Source organism: Liolophura sinensis, chromosome 9 (assembly GCF_032854445.1).
Source record: "Liolophura sinensis isolate JHLJ2023 chromosome 9, CUHK_Ljap_v2, whole genome shotgun sequence".
NCBI classification, from domain to species: Eukaryota; Metazoa; Mollusca; class Polyplacophora; order Chitonida; family Chitonidae; genus Liolophura; species Liolophura sinensis.
The window spans coordinates 21,801,924-21,826,180 of record NC_088303.1 but is presented as its reverse complement, the minus strand read 5'-3'; the positions used below and the strand labels follow the sequence as shown (position 1 = coordinate 21,826,180).

Sequence of the window (24,257 nt, the reverse complement as noted above, 5' to 3'; positions counted from 1 at the left end):
GATATCAGATATAATGAATTAGGGGAGAGCTTCAACTCCTGAGGTGATCATATGTGGTTCAGACTGATGTCCCATATTTGTTGATCGATCAGTTGTGGTTACAAGACTGACGGGCCGTTTTCGGAGATAGGATAAATATTGCACCTTTCATGTGGGTATCAATTTTTGACCTGATAACATGATCAGTATCTTTAATGGTCCATTTTAGAGGGAAATCCATGGATCTTTGACATTCTATAGAGGTGGTATTGGAAATGTTGCTGGATTGGGCAGATAAACGAAGTTCGAGAAACAAATGTCTTGGTCAGTCTCCTTTTCTGGAGCAAAAAATGATGTCGTTATGTAACATCTTCATAAACAAACGTCCAATATGTCGACCAATCTCTGCATGACGAGTTTCCTCTTCGGAATGTCAAACGGAAAAGCCAGATGATTGCGTCTCAGTAACGAACATATTTACCACACGAAAGCTTAACCTTTGAGGACGCAATGTCTTCTTTTCGAGGTGGGATATGTCAAATCGAATTTCAGACCGCCTAGGTTTCCTTGAGTAGATTATCTATGATACATATCCAGCTTCACGACGTCAACAAACAATATGGCAGTTTGATCTCCGGTAGCGCTCTAAGTGCGTGATATCGATGCTTCTCTGTCTTTACCCGTGTTTGAATAAGGTGTTCGTAGTTGGGAATTCTGTTTGAATAGATATTTGTCCCCGAGTTTCAACCAGTAACCAGCCTTATCAAGTATTTCATCTAACAGAAGGAAGAACTTGGCAAATGCAATATGCATAGTTCTTTCCTAACATCACAAATACCGCTGTGCCGCTGTATAGGCGGTTCGAACCATCTACATCATATGGAATATTTAGTTTATCAAACAGCCTCCCTTGTCGATATTATCCAATCTACACCCACATTAGATACTGGCTTTATATCACGTATTATACTTTGTCAGACAAATGGCACCCACTTTATGCACTGGAAGGTTTTTCTGGTTCCGCCTCTCATCTGACTTACTTCGATGTATGACTTCTCTGTGTTTTCTGAAATCGTCGTATTGTGCTGTGAATGAAAACTATTCTCATGGACCACAGTTTGTAAATTTCTAGAACGGTAGTAAATATACTATGCTTTTACATAACTTTTGGCACTCCAAACAATTCCATTTCACAACTCTCACGTCTGTACCTCCATCATAGTTTGGATTTCATCACAGGGCTGGCAACTGGATTGTACAACTTGCGTGCTCTGTAAATACCAGAATCAAAAAACAGCTATACTATCTGTGTTAGCCAACTAGCCTTAATTCTAACATTGGTAATATACTGTGAATAATATATTACATACAGCTAACAGAAATTTAGAGGTGAAAGTCGACGCTGATTTCATGGCACTACTCCTTTTCACATAAAATCTGGTCCCTTAAGGGTTGGATCAGCTTTCTTCTCTAATAATGTAGACACCAAGAATCCATGTAAACTAAACGCTGAATTAAACTATTTTCTTGTTGTTTTTTTACACCACCACTTCATGTGTCACCGAACACCAAACATGTAGACATGTAAAACAATTGTCGTCTATCTGCTTTTGATGATTCGATTCGTTAGTGCTAGTCTAGCATTCTCATAATTAGTTTCACGGACAAAATTTATTAAGTCTCGCAGGCTCGATACCAGCTCTTGTAGCTTCAATACGGGAGTTTCAAGTCCGAACTCTTTTGTCCCCGAAGCTAAAAACAGTTGTTTCATGAGACTTGTGAACAATAATAGGCAATCTATGTAGACATTAATTTACCGATCACTTATCTCACCGTGTTTCAGAGGTACAAATGGCACCTATTTCTTTTAGGAGCTTCCCAAGTCCACAAAAGTTCAGCCCTTCAATTTTCTCCATCTTTTGTCCACTTGGACGCGCATGTTATAGTAAATGTGATCCTAACATTTTTGAAAGGTCCCATGATACAGTAGGACTTTTTTTACTTTTTACTTTTTATTTTTTTTATATCTTATTTAATATGGCGTTAAACATCAATTAAATAAGTGAAAATAGCCGTGAATAAAAAAATAAATGATTAAAGTAAACTGGAAATGTCCTGATCAGACCAGTAAACGGTAAACAGGCAATGTTCTGATAAGAGCAGTAAACAGTAAACTGGCAATGTTCTGATAAGACCAGAAAACAGTAAGCTGACAATGTTCTGATAAGATCAGCAAACAGTAAACTGGCAATGTTCTGATAAGACCAGTAAAATGAAAATGGCAATGTTATGGTAAGACCAGTAAACCGTAAACTGGCAATGCTCTGATAAGACCAGTAAACAGTAAGCTGACAATGTTCTGATAAGACCAGTAAAAATGAAACTGGCAACTTTCTGATAAGACCAGTCAATAGCAAACTGGCAATGTTCGCGAACACTTCCTGACACGCCAGGGTTCCGATGAAGTGTGGTGCACAGCAGTTGTAGTGATTCCAAAGCGGAAAGCCTATCTATAGCGCATTTGTGAAAGGTATACTCTGTGTTTAAATTCATTTAAATGTACATTTCCGGATATGTCAGTTATCAATGTAATGTAAATTCACATCAGAAAGCGTTAAGAAATAAATACTGTTCGAAAATCTCTACTTCAGGTAAGTTTACAAAGTAAGTATAAAGTCTATCGCCGGATGGATGACGGAGTCTTAATGTGGACAAAGCTTCGGCGCCCTGAGGTTAAGTGTATAGAACAGATACCCTGATTTTCTGTCTACAATCTCCACTGATCTTAGTGCAGCTGACATACAAATAGACCCGTATCTATGTACATGTGAAATAAAGTCCGTTTAATACGTAGATAGACAAGTACCAGTCGCTCTAGGTCGGGCGGTGTTTGTGGAGAAAGGCCGATTTGTTAGCCGCGTACCAAGCGTGCAATTCTCTGCAGTGTCTCGCACAAATTGGAGTCGACGCGAAATTGTAACAATATTGAGTCACGGTTGAATAATTCGACTTCTAACTTCGACTTCAGTTAGAGCTGATTAACAAACTAACAATCACACATAAAGACAACGCCCTCAAGGGATAAAAACACATTAAAGGGAATTGTACGTTTTCCGCTGGATTGATTCGACCGTTAATAGATGGAGCGATTGAGCGATGTCATGACACGATGGACAGATGGAGCGATTGAGCGATTGAGCGATGTCATGACACGATGGACAGATGGAGCGATTGAGTGATGTCATGACACGATGGACAGATGGAGGAACGGGGCGATGCCAAGGCACGATGGACAGATGGAGAGAATGAATACAGTGTTCCAAAGGTTTATCCTAAGACTTCATATCTGACATTACAGTTTGTAATCTAATATACAATGTGGAATTTAGAAATTAACTGAAAACTAGTTCGTGGTGTTTGAGAAAACCCACCGAATCTAAACTAAAGGGGGATGATTATTGCCAGTGTATACTCTCATATAATATTTAAAGGGGTTCTGTGGTTCTTATCTTCATCTTAAGCCACATACACCAAAGCACACATTTTGTTAGGTGGAAGTCTCGTGGGATTCTAAATACGTCACAGTTAGCTACGTTATTTACAGTTAGAATTTGTTCCTTATTTTTCACGTGAATCTGTTACATTTATAAAATCGTGTAAAACATGTAAACTGTTAATGTGCATAAGACACAGTATAATCAATGTCAATGATCAATTTACGTGTTGGCGAAATAACAAAATACCTGAAATTCAGACCGAAGAACGTCCATCTGTTGACAAAGGAGCAGAAAACTATGAGAAAGAATGTTTACTGATAGTTTTGTTCACTTAGCGCGATCAGTATTTTAATGTTCATTTGATCAGTCAGCACGCAGTGCCTAACTGTAGACAATATATTTGGTCAGCCAGACTGGTTGGTGTATGTTGTCATTAAGGCCTGTGCTACTTATATAAGGCCTGTGAGCTTATATAATTCAACAAATAAAACTATATATATATATTGATTTTTTCCTTTGATCATATTTATTTATTTGTTTGGGGTTTTGTGCCATATACTTAAGATTGTTTCACCTATACGACGGCGACCACCATTACTGTGGGACGGTTGCTGACAGACCTTCCCAGTACGGCAGCAGAGGAATCCAGCATGAGCTGGACTTAAACTTACACCGTCGACATTGGTGTGAGGCTATCCCCGCTCCGCCATGGAGGCCCCTTTTCCTTCATCATAAATGCTGATCTAAATACTTAAATAATAAACCCTTGTGCAAACGAAAACAGCGGTGGTTATTACTGCATACCCATTCCATAAACATTACACTTTCTAATACAGCGCGTCCAAATTCCACCATAATGCTGGTCACCGTCGTATAAGTTAAATATTCTTGAGTACGTCGTAAAACACCAAACAAATAAAAAAAAAAAATAAATCTAATGCAGCTCTCATTTGCTCGCTTGAGGATTTAAGCCAGGAAGTTTGTTAGGTACCTGGCGAATGGAGATTGTTTCCTTAACGATAAATCTGACAGCCTTCACATAGGTGAAATATTTTTTGGTACCGGTACGGTGTGATACTCCATTCATATAAATATTTCAGCAGTAAACAATATCCTTTGCAATTTTTTTAACCTCATACAGAAGTCCAACATATACTTGCTCCCTTTTGAATTTCCACATGATTTCCACGAGTGAATTTCTGTATTCAGGAATAAAAATCGCGAAAAGTCGTTAGCCTGACTATATAATTCTTCTGCGTAAATCGACAGTGAGGTAAACATGACTTCCCAGCGAATCCTCGAGAATTTAACCCTGGCTTTAGAATATTATCATCGGAATGACTTTCCTTGCTCCCCGGAATTTTGCGAGGTTCAGAAGATTGCTGTCTAAGTGTCAAGGTCAAACCTTCCCAACATGTAGCAGAGATTCGGCAAAAGAAGAGGATTGTCACGGCAGTTTGTGAGATACGGAAGTCGCTAACTGGATCACTCACACGGCTTCATTACAAGCCTGCGCCTATATTTACCAAACATTTTAAGACTAAAGTAAGAACTTCAAACAATGCTAGAATTAGAATATTTTGCTCTAGAAAATTTGAAATTTGTACACTGAATCTTTACTACAGAACAATGTAGCCTACGACCCACAGTATCAACCCTTTCCTGTTCTGAGTTTCGTTTTAAGCCCTAAGTTTATAGCTTTAAGTCTAAAGTCATTAAATAAATACGAGCCCTTGAAGCAACTGTGGCGATGCGATGATGCATTCTATTTTTAAAAGACAATATGTAGGGAATGGATAAAAGATGTTAAAAGATTTTATGTTGCTTGTTTCTTGCAAAAATATGAAAAACTGTGCCATTATGTTCAGAAACGGTCGAGTCGATCCTAAACACTTACTCATCAGACGATCAAACCGATATTCATTTGAGAATCTTATTATTATGACAAACACTTTCACATATCCATTGTTTTAAAAGAAAAACAGAATCAAAACCATAAAAAGAGTCAGAAAGTATAATTGTAAACGAAAAATCGACAGATATTATAGGAAGACAAAGTTTCCATGAAAAGTCGCCTGACTTTATTGATTGATCCTAATCACGCGGCTGCCGTCGTTTCTTGAGAGTCACATGCGCGGCTGAGAACGTCCGACAAGCCATTCCTAAACATAATTAACATTTCTCCGAGGTCCTTGAAACAAACATTGACAGAGATGATTCGCCATGCGCACAAGGTGTGTTTAAACCCGACCTGAAGCCCCTCAAAGCCGACGCCTTCCGAAGGGGCTCGGGATGTATCTGTAAAGTAGTCAGAGCTAGTTAAGCCAAGTAAACGCTGGAGGATTGTGAAGTCCACGGCTCGAACTGTCTTAGCAGCCTAACGGACATGCGCCGCGACATGCAGGGAAACATTTCGACACTTGACATGACAGGAAAGTGTTTTTATGCGTACTGTCTATGCATGGTAAACCAGATGAATATCCGACATGCAGCAAACAAAGCCGTCTCGATGATCCGAAAGTATTTACCTGGAGACATATAGCAAAATATTCCTCTCACGTTTGAACTATCGTTATATAATCACGTGATAAGTTTCATCTCGTCTTTGCATTGAATACAAGGCCGAAGAGCCTAATCTCGCGAAGGCACACTTCCAACGACATCTTACGAAATAGGACTTACGCTTCATAGCCAACTTTATAATCCTCAATGACGGACTTTCCAAAGGAATCGCATTTTTATTATAATCTTCAGAATTTTTTCAACAGATTACGCGAAATAAAGTCTTGCCAAGATTACGTGCATGCTCAGACCTCCCCCATGGTCCGAACTTAGACGAACTTCTTTGTTATGTAAACATGGGTTTCCCGTGTATTAAATAAAACCATGCTCTTTTGTCTTGCACTTCTTTACTAATCCTATGTCCATGTATAACGGATTTATTTATACCCAGTTTGTGTTCAAATGAAGGATTTAGAAACTTTCCCAGACCCCATGTGCTTAATCTCACTTTGAGTTAAGGTAGGCAAAGGTGTTTGAACGCTCTTTGATAAAAGTAAAAAAAAACTTTTGAATCATGGGGGGTGTCATGAATTAGCTTAGTTTGTCAGAAAGAAAACATTAAACATCGATGGGTAAAGAAAAAACAACTCTGCTACTGTTCTCGCACGTTTTGTAGCTCGCTATAGCTAAGATGAGCATTCAATAGTTCAGCATAAAGTCTAAATCCTGAATTTAATTGTCTTCCTTTAGTTTTTTTTCTATTCAAGCGTATTTCTCAAAATGCAAACTTCCAATATGGAGTAAATATCTGTAAATACAATTTGACTGATAAGGAGTTACTTTTCTGTAGCTTGAAATGCTCACAAATGAGACAAATAATTAGACGATATTACACTTTGACCGATAGTCTGACTCTGGAATCAAACCCGGATCTGGTTATTAAAAATGGTACTTGTTGATGGCGCTCAGCACGGAGAGGTTAGAGCAAGGAAACAGGACAGGTTGTCCCAGTGTCAGTATAATGTGAATGAGAGGGGTGTCGTGTCTGGTGTCTTCGGCATGATACTTCAGTGGCGGCGGCACTTTGGCGGCAATGGACTCGCCGTGCCATTAGAAGAGACAGTATATGTACACACACCAAATGACTCTTCGTCGCCATATGAAAAGTTGTTAAGTATGACTTAAAACCCAGAGCTTTATGTATGCATACGCTTCTACCTTTTGGCGAATTACAAAGGGAGCGTTAACAACCACACCTGGCTAAGATTTCCCCATAAAACCCCCTGATCATTAATGTAAATTTTCGTTTTAATCTCCATGCTGTCTGTCTTTAATTATATTGTATTCTTGTATAAACCAGGATTCTGCTAGTGGCAGGGGCCTGGTCCCTTTGCGCTGTTTTGATGTTCTCGTATGTTAAATGTGATGACAACAGAGCATTTGAATCATTCTAGACCAGTGACGTCTAATAGGTTGCAATAAACATCACTGTATATTTTTTTAGCTAATTCTACTGAAGCCATTGTGCTAGGGGGCGTGTAATTTGTTATTATCTAAGTATCTACAAAAACAGTTAGAATAAAACCCTGACTGAGGTAAACTGACAAGAGACCGTATTTCATGGGTTACGTGTTACCATTTGCCAGCTATCACACTATCGTCGCTACTCTAACTTTAGTCTCTATGCTATACGTCTCAAATTATATTAAATACATGCATAAAATAGATAAAACTGTCGACGTTGAATCTGAGGTATGGCACCACCGATTCCACAGTCGTAGCATCCAGCTTCAAACTTTCTTTTTGAAAGAAATTTAAAGTTTTGTGTAAACAGGTACCAGGCCACCCACCCGGGATCACGAAGCGATCTTAGACTTACCGGTAAGTCATAATTTTTAATCATTAAGTTTGTCATGTTCTTTTCTGTTATTTTACCTGGAATCTGTTGTATAATAACTTGCCCAGAATTTACGTTGCCAGCAATATTTTGACTTTGTTACATCAGAAATAACAATTTTAAAGTGATTCTAAGTCTAAGCGTAAGTCTACGATCGCTTTGTGATCCCGGGTCAAAAGGCTCGGAATAATTTGGGTATAATCTGGCCCCGATCTTCTGATTCCATCTAAACTGTATAGAATTAAACACAAACTGTGGAGATATCAAATACTTACAACATCAAAAGTTTAAAATGAAAAAAAAATTACAGCGAAACAATGGCGCAATTTCTGTTGCAATTTGCTGTACGATGGCTCTCTTAATATTCTGATGGAAGGTCGCCCTTCAGTGCCAAGTGTAACAGTCCTGTGAATAAATGAAAACGGACAGTTAGTTCTGTGTCATTACAATCTTGCATCTGTGACTTAATGGTTTTAATCCGCACACCAGATCAAACAGTTACAAGTGCCATCGAATGATGCTCAAGTAAGTCGACTTTTGAATTTTAGACACCCTATATTGGTAAAGCAAATACTTCTGTTAGTAGTACTTCTCAGACTTCACATTGCTATACCATAAGGAATATGTCTTTGAATAAATGGACTGTAGCCAAAGTACCTCGTTATCCATCAGTGCACTTAAGATTTACGCATACCAAATTGCGTGTCCTCCAGGTTTTAACATATTCTTCACTTATACATTATTTATTTATTTATTTATTCATTCATTCATTCATTCATTCATTCATTCATTCATTCATTCATTCATTTATTCATTCGATTGTTGCTTAACGCCATGCTCGAAAATCACTTATACGATGGGAGATAGATTTATTAAGGAGAGGAAACAGCCAGATCTGGATTCGAACTTCGTATGTTGTTGTTGTTGCAGACACGTGTCTACCTTACATTAATACTGTACCTGCTACAGCTGATTGGAAACCAGCATTGTAGTCACATGCCACCTCGTTCCGCACATAATCGTCTCTCTTGTCCGTGTACACGTCACCCTCGTCCGGACCCCCAACTAGAGCCCCGCAAAGGGTTTGTGGGTTCGGGGTAGACGCCTGGAACTGCTGCCAATCACATTTCGTTGGGCGACTGGGACAGGAACTGGATCATACGAATATGGTACTCAGTTTAAATCATTCCACATCAAGCCGCTTTTGAAATTTTCACACCAAACAGTTTACCATGCCAGGCATCAGCTAGGAAAGAAGGGATTTTACTTCACAAATTCAACTTTACATCATACATTGTAAATACATGTTAACTGTTCTTGGACCTATCTCTTGGTACTTCGAAACGGGACTGGCGTTATTTATCTGGCGATATAATTTCAGGTGTTGTTTAAGTCGTCCAAAACAAAAGTACTGTTCATTTCTTAAGATTGTTTTTCATACTACAGATTATTATTGAGCCTCGGGTCGTTTCCACAAAGCCGTTTGTGACTTATGTAAAAATTAAAAATCTGTTCACAATGCCCAGTTTTTGGACGTGAAATTTAAGCAATTTGTCTTAAGGTAACATCGATAAGGTAGACAAAATTTTAATTTCTGAAGCCGAAAAATAAGCCTTAAGATAGCATTATAAATTTTGGCTTAAGTCAGAAATGGCTTCGTGGAATCGGCCCTTGAAATAGTCCGAAAAAAACAGTATTCTTCTGACCTGATTTACAATAAAACCAGTCATAAACCAAATCTATTAGATCAGTAAGGTCCATGTGTCCCGACAAACAATAGCATAAGCAGTAAATGTTCTCTCTGTATATATCCAACTGTTCTTCGCTTATGGTTCTTATCGTGTACAAGACCATTAAGAGGGAGTTCCAGGAAATGTTTAAGTGTTTATTCTGTATTGGTATTCGTAATATGGTTACTGGAACTAGATGGCCGTACCTACCATTTTGTTTGAGGCACACAGTTGAGAAGTGACCCCAGTTATTATCTCATTCATGTTATACTACTTTCCGAATTTCACGGCAATCAGCTGGAAAGTACCCAAGCTTTTGTATGCTGGACACAGTTTCACGAAATGGAAACTATGGTGGCAACAGCGGTCGCAATGTTTTATACACAAAGTTGAAATCCAGCCCAAGCAGCTCTCGCACTTATTGCACATGACTGTCCATGTTTAGGAGGCAATATGTCAAAGCTTTTTCAAGCTATTGTATGGACAAAGTTAAAAAACTAGAAAACAAACATGATGGATTCGGCTATTTTGTGTCATGCATATCGCTAAATACCAACTTTCGTTCACGTCATACTACTTTACAAGTACCAACTTTTGTTTACGTCATACTATTTTATAAGTACCAACTTTCGTTCACGTCATTCTACTTTATAAGTACCAACTTTCGTTCAGGTCATACTACTTTATAAGTACCAACTTTCGTTCACGTCATACTACTTTATAAGTACCAACTTTCGTTCACGTCATTCTACTTTATAAGTACCAACTTTTGTTCACGTCATACTATTTTATAAGTACCAACTTTCGTTCACACCATACTACTTTATAAGTACCAACTTTCGTTCAGGTCATACTACTTTATAAGTACCAACTTTCGTTCACGTCATACTACTTTATAAGCACCAACTTTCGTTCACGTCATCCTACTTTATAAGTACCAACTTTTGTTCACGTCATACTATTTTATAAGTACCAACTTTCGTTCACACCATACTATTTTATAAGTACCAACTTTCGTTCACGTCATTCTACTTTATAAGTACCAACTTTCGTTCACGTCATTCTACTTTACAAGTACCAACTTTCGTTCACGTCATTCTACTTTATAAGTACCAACTTTTGTTCACGTCATACTACTTTATAAGTACCAACTTTCGTTCATGTCATTCTACTTTACAAGTACCAACTTTTGTTCACGTCATACTACTTTATAAGTACCAACTTTCGTTCAGGTCATACTACTTTATAAGTACCAACTTTCGTTCACGTCATACTACTTTATAAGCACCAACTTTCGTTCACGTCATCCTACTTTATAAGTACCAACTTTCGTTCACGTCATACTATTTTATAAGTTAGAGTGTAATCAAGTATAGCGTTCTCGAATTATTGCCTGAATACAGTCTGCGTGACGGAATGAAGGAAACTTAGTTCCACGGGAACAAAAACGGATGATGTTTGAAATATGCAACCCATTCACGGACTGTACTCAGTGTCTGAATAATTAGCTACTGTTCTTTCCACAAACAAGACTTCCCCTGACGAACACAGAACATAAACGTTTTTGTTTTGGATTTGTTGAAAGAAAAATTCAGATAAAAATTTGAACTAATACTATGGACTTTTTTTTATCCTATTTTAGCGGATTCAGATGCATTGTGGGTCGAAACGGTCTGTTTTCATAACTATCAGTAAAACTTCTTTCTCTCTGTGTCTGAGCGAAACTAAGCCTAATCGAAGAAAGGCTACTACCAGATTTTTGATTTTAATGAAATTATCTGGACACAGTTTAAGAAACAGGGAGTAGAATTAGACTGAAATGTACAACTTTCAGGCCAGAGGCGTTACAAGCAAGAATAAGATTTACCGTCGGAAACGAATGTAGCGTTGATCTACCTATATTTCGGTCTACCTAACAATAATATGTTCCATTTGTGCTCAATGTACTTCAAGAGCTTACCTTCCCCTATGGTGAGGGTCCTTTGGGGGGTTCACGCCGAATCCCACAACGTAACTATGCCCAGTGTCACCCAACATATAGTTTATTTCCTTCTCTGCCCATTTCCGGTAAGTCACAGGGTTAACGCCATAGTCAGCCAGCATCAGAGCTATGAGGCAGCCATTTGCTGAGAAATGAAGCAGATAACTCGGGTTAGACAACCACTATCTCTTTCTAGTAAGGTGGTAAACCTATAACGATAAAGCTTGTGGGCGGAAAAAAAAAGTGCATAGACAGTTGAAACAATAAGACTTGTGATATTCTGTAACATACAAGAAACGTGATTGAACACTCTGAAACCATACCAGTAAACCTTAAGTTGTAGGCCCACTGTAGCCTATCAAAATAATGCACTAAAGCAACAAAGTGAAGCAAATGAAATCTGAGCTAGCGGTATACTGTGAAAAAGTAATAAATTACGGCGCTTTTTGATGCAAAATCCTCCGTTGTAATAGTACTTTCACCAGGGAAGGTCTCATTTCTTTTTCAACACTTATATCATAAGCAGTGAGATTCGACCTTATAGGTTGTCTATAGCACAATGGAACAACAGATTATTTATTTGTTTCATTCCTATTGATGTTTCACGCCGTTCTCAAGAATACTTCACTTGTACAATAGCAGCCATCGTTATGGTGGGAGGAAACCAGGGTAGAGTCCAGGGGAAACCCACGACCATCCGCAAGTTGCCGACAGACCTCCCCACGTACGGCTGCAGAGTACGACAGCGTAAGCCAGGCGTGAACTCATAGCGATTGCGTTGGTGGGACGCTCTTGAGTCACTGTGCTGCGCTAGTATGCTAACCACTAGGCCACGGAGGCCCCCCCCCCCCCAGCAGAATGAGCTACCAGCATATTTTACATGGCTCTGTTTAGTTTCGTACCAGCATATCTGAGAGGTCCCCAGCGATCCCGGTAAGCCAGTCCTTTGGGGGTGTATCGCCACTTTCCACCAGGTAGCCAGCTGTTAAGGGCGGTGTTGATGTCCGTGTGGTATTTGTCCTTACCCGTCAGTTTGTACAACATCACCTTGGAAAAGAAAGGAGAAACCCCATGATAAATTATGAGGCTTTGTGGTAACGGTTTATAACACATTAGGAGAATAGTGTCGAAAAATACGGAAACGGTATACAATACATATATGTCTAAAAACAAAACAAAAACACATCAACGCGTGGTTTCATGATTAACAAATGAAAGTGTGGATTGGTGACAGCCAAGGACAGATTCTGGACTGGTGACAAACCAGTAGCCATGGTGAAAATTGGATAATAACTAATAGCCAAAAAAGAACGAAAGGGGACAAACAAATGGTTAAGATGATGAACCAATGGCCGAAACGTAGATTTTAAAAGAGTTGCCGGAGTGGAAAATAGCGAAACGGGAGAAGAGGTAAATACCGCCGTGTAATTTGTATGCGATATACCTTATTAGAGTTCAAAACTACACCAAACCGTGCAAAACACCGAGCCTTGCGTGCGAGCTGAACAATAAGTGAAAATTTATTGGTTTGATTCAATACTTTTTGGACATCAGACAAAAGGGAGGCAGCTCAAAATGAGAAATACAAGGAGTACTAGAAAGAGTTATTACCCCTTAGTTAGCGCTTTATCACATGAGGGGCCTATGAATCGAATGTTGTACAATGTATAAAAAAGACGATATGTCCACGTGCTATTGATATTAATATGTAGTCTCTGGTATAAACTGGCCAGTACTTTCCTACTTATTTTTGCATTTATTTGATCTCTGTTTACCTCTCACAAGTATAGGTTAGAGTTCGTTACGTAACATCTGCACGATTATGACGGTGTGGAGCGAAACGGTTTAGACGACTGATTGTCCCTAATAGATAACACTATGCCCGTTTCCTCCCGCGCTTTCCTGCTGTAATCTGCCAGCCACGTAAAGAGCACTGCATGAGACGCCTTGCCGATGTTTGATTGTGTTCATTTCACGTTTCCCGCGTCAGATTTGTCAATCAGTGTATGCAACGGTTGCTTGGCCCCGCCCAGCAGGTCTTCATGTAATGATTTTTTCCCACGGGAATAAGTACTTGGAAACTTAACACTGTAATTGGCTGAAAACACTACCCAGAGCCAATCTGTCGTGTAAAATCACGTGAGCAGTCAGTTTTACGGATGGAGGAAAGCGGATACAGCTGACCATTCCCAGGTACAAGTAGTTTATACTTATTACACCCTATTAAACCAATCGCCTGACATAAGTAAAGCCACCAACTGTATCACTGCTTCAACAGCATTTCGAAATTTCTACGCGAGATGAATAAGACCCCCACCTTACCGTGACACCTCTCCATTCACACCCGTTAGACATATCGACTCAGCTTGTAACAAAAATGGGTGTGTTAACAAACTAAAGTTTTCTGACTGTCGTGTCACTGGCGAAGTCGTCATTTCACTCTGAATCCCGAAGACCTACCTCGACGCCAATTTTCTTGTCGTCCCAAGAAAGAGCCCATGGTATTTCCGTGATGACATCCGGGTACTTGGTCTCGGCGTCCGTCAGGTATTGTGTGTCGTTTGTGGCAATATAGAGCCAGCATGCGGCCCACGCCACCTCGTCCACAAAATGACTAGACCTGTACGTATAAAGGGTAACAACCATTAGCTGTGCAATATGTTTCTTGACGGAACTTGTAGACTGTTTATTTGAGTTCTTTCAGTGTCAATGGTACAAGATATTTGTAGTTGTCTATGACTTTTCGTTAATCATTTGAAATCCCAGTAACTAATAATATGGTATTTCTGACTTTATTATGTACTTATAGCAAAAGAGGAGAGTCCATGCAGATACTGATTTAACCCGTTAAACTATGGACTTCGTGTCTTATGTCACTGGCTTAGGCTTTTTTCCCCTTCGGTCATGACTTCAGTTGTTTTCCTTGTCTCTGACTCTGTTAACGTCTATAACAATACGTTGCCATGTTTTTATTTCAGTTTCATGTTCATCAAGGTCTGGAAGCAACCCGCAGATGGTAGTGGGTTTCCCCCGGGCTCTGAGAGGTTTCCTCCCACCATAATGCTGTCCGCCGTCGTATAAGTGAAATATTCTTGAGTACGGCGTAAAACACCAATCAAATAAATAAATAATTAAAGTCATCATCGATAATGGCGCACATTTCAAACTAGATCTTCTACCGTAATCGGATGAAAACAGTGCTTTGTTTCCTTTGTTAGCTTTCATTTTGTCAATGAGTTACCTGTAGTAGCCCGATGCCTGGTTCACACTGTTTGAATAAATACCGGGAAATTTGTTGGCGAAGTCATACAGCTGTTTAGCATGCGTGAGTAGTTTGGTCGCGTATGCTGGATCTGAAACAACCCACAAGCACATGTTCCCAGTGGATATTAGACTATATGATGTATCTTAATATGCGACTGTCGACCTAAACATTTCAATACAGTGGGAAATGTTTATTATTGCATCAACGATGTTGCGAAAATTAAGGAGCAAAACGCCGCAACACTTTATTCTTCATTAAACACATTTTCTCCGATGTTTTTAATTGTTAAAGTTTCCCTTTGGTGTGTCCAGACCACTGTTGTTCGGGCTACTAGCCATCGTTCAAGGAGGTCGCGTCATCGATTCCAGCTGTCACAGCCTTATGTCAGTGGTATTGCTTGTCATCATGGCAAGGTGGGCAGGTACCCACTTAGGTGTTCCCCAGTTTCTCCAGATCATAAAACCTGACCGATGTTTGTGAAACGTTTGTGAGTACGGCGTAAATACATAAATAAATAAATAAACATTTAGTTGATAATATGCAGAAATACTGCAGTATTTTACACCATATGCTCAAAAATATTTCACTTATACGACGGCGGCCAGCTTGACTGTTCTAAATAGACAAGCTTTGGAGAACCATCAGTGTGGTTTTTATTATTTGATTGTTTAATCTTCTGTTTGATGTTTGTTATTTTACTTCTATCGAATGCGTATTCATGAGCGGAGAACTCGTTTTATATACAGCTTACACAGAGACTCAGTTTTGTTACTGTCAAGTAACTTCTAGATTTTCTAGAGTTTATAAGTTTTATAGATCAGGTTGTTATTAACCACACTGGAACTGATTTCATTTATTTTTTTATAATAATTTAATATTGTATTTTGAAACACCCATATATGGAAAATCCTGACTCGAAAAATTAGCCATAAAAAACATTAGGAATAAGAAAAAGATATGTACATCTTATGTCTTTTCTCACAAGTAGAGCAAACATTGGATTTAATTTTGTTTATAATTTTCTTATGATAATTTAATGCTGTATTAAAAAAAACATAAATAGAAAATCTTGAAAAATGAACCATAAAAAAACCATCAAGGCTGAGAAAAAGATATATACATCGGCCGTCTGTCCTCATTCGTAGTGCGACACTGATGGTTGCAGTATTAGGGCCTCCACGTATGCTTGCTACAATTCACCCGGCCTCTCACTAGGTGGGTTTGATCAAGTTTGTTAATTTTTATTGAACACTTCATCGGTTAATCCCAAACACGAATTTGAATGAAGTTATCCCAAGGGACGAGTTTTATCAGACCCTGAGATTTAAGGACAGTGCTGTGAGGCCAAACGTTAACATGTATGTATATGGACAATTAATCGTGGACTGCGACCTATTACCTCTCTCCTTAAACACCAGGTATCCCGCTGTCATGGCGGCCGCTGTTTCCGCAGCTGCGTCCGCTCCGGGCTTTGATTCGTCAATTTTAAATGCAGGTCTGTTCATAGTCATATCTTCTGGTCGTCCCCAGTAAGCGTGGTCAGGTCCTCCATCACCGACCTGAGCCAGCACAACTGCATTATCTAATATGTTATGTACGTGTTCACAAATTAACAGACAAACAGAATTAGTTAATTAAATTAATTAAGCAATTTGCCAAAATAATAAATTGAAAAATTATTAGTTTATCTTTGCTCTGGATTTGCAGAGAGAAAATTAAGGTACCGGTATTTTCACAAGCAGATCTTCCTTTCTTTTTTAATAAATGTATGTATATAAAGACATATTAATTTCACCCACCTGTACGTAAAGTTCATGAGGAGCAGTGTGAGCCTTCAGGAAGTAGTCCAGCGGCCATTTAATGCAATCATACATGTACTCAAGCTGCCCCGAAGCTACATACGCATCTTTCCATTGGATGAGACCCCAGGCCAACAATGTAACGGATGAAGCCATTGGTAAACCAAACTTCACGTGGTCTCCGGCTGAAGGTAATAATGGTATACTTGCTATATTTAACTGAAGAATCTGTCCCAACGGCGAAAAGTAGTGAATGATCAGGTCAGCTCAGCACCATATAGCCTGTGCAAAGTACATAGCAATGCGCTGACACAGGGCCTGTATGAGTTAGTGGCTTGGCTGATTAATACATAAAATGTCGGCTTCCAAAACACACATCTACCAGTAACCTGCGGATGGTCGTGGGTTTCCTCCGGCCTCCGCCCGGTTTCCTACCACCATAATTCCAGCCGCCGTCACATAAGTGAAATATTCTTGAGTAGGGCGTAAAGCACCAATCAAATAAACAATTAAATTAATGGATTAAATCATACTGGCCAAGCAGAGGAAAACACTCACCTTAGCTAGGCACCTGGCAAATGTCCTGACCCAAAGATGTAACCAGTGCAGCATATACAAGAAGTACCTGATGCCATGGTTACATGTTCTAAAATGTCATGGAATTTTGCCCATAGAGTATTACTTCGTTGTGATGATATCGTATATTTATGTGCTTTCCGTGCAAGCTGGAAGAACCTAGATTCGTGAAGTGGGTATACCAGGTATATGCATATCATAAGAACCACAAACAAATAACAGAGTTTGTCCCCACAATTATAGAATGGATTATCTTACCATCATACCATCCGCCTGTTAGATCGTGGCCCACGTCGGCGCCATCTTTCAGGGCGGAGTCACCTCGCCAAGTGATGCGGTTATTGTCTGGAAGTTTACCAGATCTTTGCGCTTCGAAGAACAAGATGGAGTAACCAATCACCTTGGAGTAATCGTACTTCATTTTTGCATCTGAAACAGAAAGGTATAGAGAAGGTTGGCCAGTGAGAATTGAGCTGAGAAATACAATAGGTGAACACTGAGAGCTGAATGCAACACTCAAGCTTACCACACAATAGTCAGATATGGTCTGAAATGTTGCACTCTTGTTAGCACCCAAGAATTGCCTAATTATCTTGTTAATAAACTTCTACATAGGCGCAGAAAGAAAACTATTAGGTGGTGGGTGATCAAACATCTGAGAAAGCTAGTGATAACTGGATCCGAACATGCGACACCAGTGGCTGAGGCAATGAGAATCGAACGTAGAACTTTTGACAGTTAGGTCGTCAAGATTCGATTTTGTTCATAAGGTTTAATACTTCACAAGGAATAAAATTTACATGTATATCAACGAGCCTAAAGTGTTCATTTGAAAATGAAGGTGAATGGCATTTGTAGTGTGTGTATTACCGACTTTCTTGGCGTGTGCCCGTGTATCACAGAAGGCGGTATTACTCTCCGGAGCGGCCGTCCAGGTGACTGCAACATAAAGACGAATACCCTACTTAAGTTCCTTGTAAAAATTGTCCTCGCGAAATGAGTCGCTGAAGAATACAGAAATTACCTTACTTAAGTCTACCAATGGCCACCAAAAGAAATGACCAAGTAAGGACAAAATGGAAATTGTTACAGTCAAACACAGTAGTATTGGGAGGAAAACATCCAGTAGAATTAATCTCTGTTTACCACTCTAGTGGAGCATATCTAGCCCCACGCCTTTAATAAGCTAGAGTAGTATTAAGTTATATACTCGAAGATACAAATTGTAAAAATATAACATTACCCGAATAGTTATCCTGAAATATAAGCAATATTCATTGTTTCAGAAAGCGCATTTTATGTTCTTTAGCATCAAAGAATCACACTGAAACAAACTCTGCCACATAATGAACATATCTAGTTTGTTTTTGGGAATACACGATTTTACGGTGTTATTTGGGAAAATGGAGATACGAGATGTTTCAAAAATGAATATTGTACATGATTATAGATTTGAGGCCCATACATCTTAGCAGCATATGGCTTCAGGGTTGGATAGGGTGAACGTCCTTTCCCTGATGCTGCTCAGAAACACTTACCCCCAGGGCCTAGCGTGACGGTCACGTCCGGCCCGTGGGAGGCTTGGCCTGTATTGCCGGTCATGGGCGGGAATGTGGCATTAGGATTCTGTCCTTCAAGGAAAACTGACCCCCGGGGTGGACTGTCCCCAGTCACAGTTCCCAAGAAGTTCATCTCCAGGTCGGCCCCTGGCTCGAGATCTGCATCCCAGCTCTTTCCCTGGATGATGTATTCTTTCTTGTCATCGCTGGTCGACACCACATCAGCCTTCCATATCTACATGTAGACAAAAGTTTAGAAAATGCGTGTTACTGGTATTCATAAATTTAATCTCACCTTTATCATACTATTTCCTTCACTTTTCATTAAATAAAATTTATTAGGCGAATAACTGATCGGAAACATGACAATTCACCGGTTCTCGGGCCCTTTGTAGCAGTAAGCAGTTCGGTGCACTCGAAGGGCTGCTGAAGCCTTACATGGAGATCACTGGCCCTCCAACACACGGATATGCACGTTAACCTGACTCTACGATTGGAAGTTCCCCTCAGTTACTTGCCAATGGTTCAGTAATGATTTCTAAGACATATATCAATGAGTGCTATCTTATAACGTAAAATACAGGAATCATTGCGTATGATTGGTGTACTCCGAATTTTCCCAAACATCATAGGGCAGATCTCAATAGTACCGCTAGTACTGCCAAGCCAAAATTTGAAATGTTAATTAAACGCTTAATTTTAAAAGTGGGAACACTTAACAAGGGTTATGTTAAGACATATATATTTAAATCTGATACCATGTGACAACAAAATACCCTTAAAGTTTTGGCTTTTCCAGGCATCGCTTTTTGAAAAAGGCTTCATGTTCCTGGAAAAGCAGGGGCGGCGGACGATTATTTGTTTCACACCATTACACACAACGATAGTATTATGTTTTGTTAATCTACGCACGTACCTCTATACTCTCTACTGGTTTGTCGAAAACGATATGAGCCTTCCAGCCGTTGTAAGCATGATCGGCGTGGACTGAGAAGACGCCATTGAAGCCGCCTACCCAATGACTGGTGACCTGCAGTGGCACGGCTGACCTTGACAAGGTCACCAGGCAACTAAGCAGTAGCCCATAGAGAATCATCCTGTCTGTAAGCCACATACAAGAAATCGTGTAGAAGAGCCATTTTTTTTTTGTGGAAAACCTAACACAAAGGACGGGCAACAATAATGATCAGTAATTTCGGTAATCGATAGGGATGAAGTCGTGTACAAAAGGAGCCGAAAGTCTTTTAGAATCTCAACCCAAAGGACAGGAAACAATAGTGACCAGTAGCTTCTGCGAGCGACATGAATAAAATCGTGCAGAAGGTAAGAAAAACTAGTAATTTAGTAAACTAGTAATCCCAAAGGATGAGTAACACTTGTGATAAGTAATTTCTGTCATCGACATGCATGAAGTCAGTTGTAACTTGTTAAACATAAACAGCTTGAGTTAAGTACTACAAAACACTTTTATATCATCATAATTCTTTCTGCTTGTCAGTAAGATTGATTGATTTGATCTGTGAACCTGTCGTTAATCAAGCAACATTTCCAAATATCAAGTGTGACATGATACAAAGTCAAAACTGAGCATAATTGTGTGCTTATTACAACTCTTTTACAAACAAATAATATTTCCCCACTAAACATATCCGTTTTTTCTATACTGTGGTTTATTTTGTAAAACTAGACCAGAGGTCTGTGTCAGTTTATAGTAACGTGAGGTAAGTAGCGTTTCTACATAGTTGGGGTAATGTCTAAGACAAAATGGATGATAAAAGCGTACGGTTTTGCTGAAAGAATATTAGTGTATTACACTTTAGCAAAATTAAGGTGTTGAAATGAAACTATATACAGTTTGTATACAATTGTATTAAATGTTGATTTTGCTTGAAGTTAGTCAATTTCTGATGGTACTCCCTACAAACACGAGGATATCACCCACCGTTAATTTACTAACGAATTTATTAGTGACAAGTTGCTGTGAATAACACAGCTCTGAAGAGCTATTTGTTTCTTAAGAGAAAATAAGAAAAACGTATTTCTGATATGATTAAGAATATTCTATTTCATCCAAAATAAAGTTTGCAAGGTTTGTACTAATACATATGAAAAAATAAACTTATTGTAAACTTACTCGCCCTGTCTTCTCCCTCGGACGCTTTCTGAATAAGTATTTTAAGGTGGAGAAGCAGTTAAGGATTTACCACGTTGTCCAGGTTATCAGCTGGGTTAACCATCTGTTCTGTTCCAGGAGAAGTGAAGTAAATCTAAGAGAAAGTAGTCCTCTACTAAGACACGTGCCTTAACAAGACGTCTGCTCTGGTTCTTATCGAAGATGGGTTCGCTGATATGAATGGAACTTGGTTAAATTCTGATAACGATCAAAAAAGACCTACTTTCTGTCTTGTTGGACTGAATGACATGTTATGAAAAGACTCTTTCTGTTTCACATCTTAAATGTAACGCCTTTTCATTTCCGGCGTTCAAATTCAATACGTTTACTTTCATTCACACAAAGCCTGTGAGTACCAGTATTCTAGGTCCTCCGGCAACTTGCTTATTTATATTGGCCCTCTCGTAACTGTTGCAGATGTTGTATTACATTGCTCTGCAAATAAGTGTGTCCGTACAGGAGATCTATATTTTCTCCCTCAAATTGACCTTATTTAACCGTTGTTATAGTCACAACAGTTACTTTACAATTTAATGTAATCTAGAGGTATGAATTTCAGTTAATTCATATTGATATATTACCAGCCAATTAGGTACCTATTTTCTTGGCAGCTCTTTTGAAAATGAGAAGTTTGCGCAATACTCAGTAAACTTAAATATTGAAGAAGTAATAACATGATGAACTAATTGAAATGTTACGTAAAGGTGTGTTTTAATCGACCTTGACCCATATTATGGATTATTTTTCGCGACAAGAGCACGTGACAGGGGCATGAATGACAGCATTAGATTTTTATCTGAACAAGTGTACAGGCGAGTGGTGAGAGGTGGGACAAATACTGACCAGATTCTGGGAAGGAAGGTCGAAATATCTCGTGGATCTACAGGTAATGACATCATGTTGTATATAGACCAAGAGAAATAACTTACGTCTCTACTGGGACTTATAATGTTGTCCGGATTACGCATTCTGTTGCACAATATCGTTTGATTATTCTTGTTGGATCTCGCTATTGTTAAATATATTGTGATTATCGGATAAAAAACAAAATTTACCCTCATGGAGCACATGATTATGGGCAACTGTCGATATGATTATGTGAAATGCTTCACTTCACATATCTCTAGTTTTAAGTTTTTTACGCTTGCACTCCTGTTAATATACACAAGCTGCACTGAATGGAAATGTCAAGTAGCTCTAATTCATCTTTTGACCAAATGTACAAGGAAGTATTTATTGCAGTCATAAAAACCGAAATATGGGCTAATGAAATATGAACAAATCGGTTTATGCGCAAGCACTAAAGATCAAAAGATATACGTAAGTTTTGACATCGTCATGCGACCTATTAGGAGAATCTTGATCTACATGTACTTTCTAATCTTGGCGTCAACAAACATCTACGTTTCGGGTCAACACTCGCAGGGCCAATTCCGAAATTTATGTTCACGACAAACCACCAAAGAGCTAAGAAAGTATATAAAGTGCGAAATTAGGACGGATTAATGCGCGGGAAGTCGTCAACAGTTTTCAATGATGAAAACAGCCTAAGATAAGTGGAGTTTGTAGTCTTTTATAAAATTGAGGCGCTATGGCGAGATGTATCATCTATACTTGTCAATGTCCTTGATCTAGTTCCATACGTAATGCACGACTAAAACGTATTTTTTATTTTATTTTATTGAAACAGCGCAATGTCATATGCTATCATTTGGAACTTTTTCTGGCTTTTTTATATATCTCTTCAGCTTGTGCTGCATGTTGATTTCTTTATTTAACGCATTGCTCAGGACTAACACAATGACGGCAACTTTATTCCTGGAGGAAACTGGAGAAACCGTGAGAAACCGAACGAAACCGGTACAAATAATTGACCTTTAGCAAAATAACACAAAATTAAAAAATAAAATATAACACAGTTTTCTACACTTCATTTAGACAAGTGATCAGAAACATGTACGTCATGTTTGTGGCATTTCATTTTCAGCCGAACTAAGGCCACCTACATGTAGGAGGCGCTACAAGAACTACTGGTGGCTTATTGACTATAATGTCCAGTTAAAAGAAGAGGTCGCCACTCGCATCGTGTCAACAAACATGGCTTTCTAATCGTCTTACAAAGAAGAGTGGCTCCAACGCCCTGTAAAGAATAGGGGCCATGATGAGAATCTCGAAAGAGTCTTTGTCCAAGATTCAACACTTGGTGTGATCTAGTGGTTGAGAGACATTAACCACCAACCATGCTCTCATTCTGTGGAAACTACTGCCTTTTCGACGTCTAAAGTTCTGTTTTCAGTGCAATTTTTGCATATGAAAATAACGCTAAAATGATTTGGTTGTGTTAAGATGCAAGCTTCATAAAACTGTGTAAATTATTTTTGTATACTACATACTTCTCTCAAAATATTTGAATATTTTTCACAGTGGTGGTTGAAAAGATTAGGGTTGTCTGATTCCTGATTTCAGCACCTGCAAGTATTTGTTCATTTTGTCGTTTTACGAGGCATTGTGTCATATAAGATAAAAATAACTGATTGACTGATTGTTTGATTTCACTCAAAGTAGAATACATGTATTAGAAAAATAAATGTCAGTCTTAATTAATGCTGGATTTCTATTTGCAACCTTGTTTATGGGGGGGGGGGGGTATTAGAAACGAAAACTACCTACTGACATTTGGAACGCCATTTCTCTAATTTTCAGAATTCTGATTGAAAATGGTGAGGCTCTTGGTTACGGGCCTCATTTTCATGACATGTATGGGCGTGGCTAGTTCGGAGTCCATGTCAATCACGCAGACCTGGCCTGGGCATTTCAAGGGAATGTTTAAAATTCACATTGACGCTGCACAGAAAAGCTGGAAAGCTCATCTGGTCTTTGACAAACCAGTTCAAAACCTACAGGTGAGGTTTTACATACACGATAACAGTCATACATATCGGTGGAGGAAACCAGATAAAAACAAATTTTGCTTGTGAAAAAGTGACAAAAATGATTATAATATTGTCATGAATGTAATATAAATATATAATGCCATATGTTGATAAATGATCAGTTTTATGTAAGCCTAACGATGCTTGCTGGGTTTACTCGTTTGGATTTGTTCTCAATTCTTATGAATTATTACAATAAAGATGTAGTTATAATATATAATTTTTTACTTGTCCTGCCCGCCAGTCACCTCATGCTAAGATCGCTTCCCATTCGTCAAGCGGAGAAGAATGGGTTGTGGAGAATTTTGGATGGAATGGGGACATCCACGAGGGGGATTACGTCAGCATAGATATTCTGGGGGAGGT

At 38.9% G+C, this 24,257-nt stretch overlaps 1 protein-coding gene and 1 long non-coding RNA gene across 2 annotated transcripts; one reads left to right on the top strand and one right to left on the bottom strand.

Moving 5' to 3' along the window:
* Positions 1-8,191: 8,191 nt before the first annotated feature.
* LOC135475968 (endoglucanase E-4-like) lies at positions 8,192-20,937 on the bottom strand. The gene is made up of 13 exons (XM_064755947.1): positions 20,920-20,937; positions 19,702-19,886; positions 18,765-19,020; positions 18,097-18,165; positions 17,485-17,655; positions 16,651-16,835; positions 16,251-16,410; positions 14,828-14,939; positions 14,047-14,206; positions 12,489-12,633; positions 11,566-11,731; positions 8,836-9,026; positions 8,192-8,280 (listed from the first exon to the last, which is right to left on the bottom strand). Exons 2-13 carry the CDS (start codon positions 19,879-19,881, stop codon positions 8,234-8,236), a joined length of 1,842 nt encoding a protein of 613 aa, XP_064612017.1. The 5' UTR covers positions 19,882-19,886; positions 20,920-20,937; the 3' UTR covers positions 8,192-8,233.
* Positions 20,938-21,788: 851 nt separating this feature from the next.
* LOC135475969 (uncharacterized) lies at positions 21,789-24,252 on the top strand. The gene is made up of 3 exons (XR_010445081.1): positions 21,789-21,844; positions 23,662-23,861; positions 24,136-24,252. It is a non-coding gene; the product is annotated as an uncharacterized LOC135475969 (long non-coding RNA).
* The last annotated feature ends 5 nt before the right edge of the window (positions 24,253-24,257 follow it).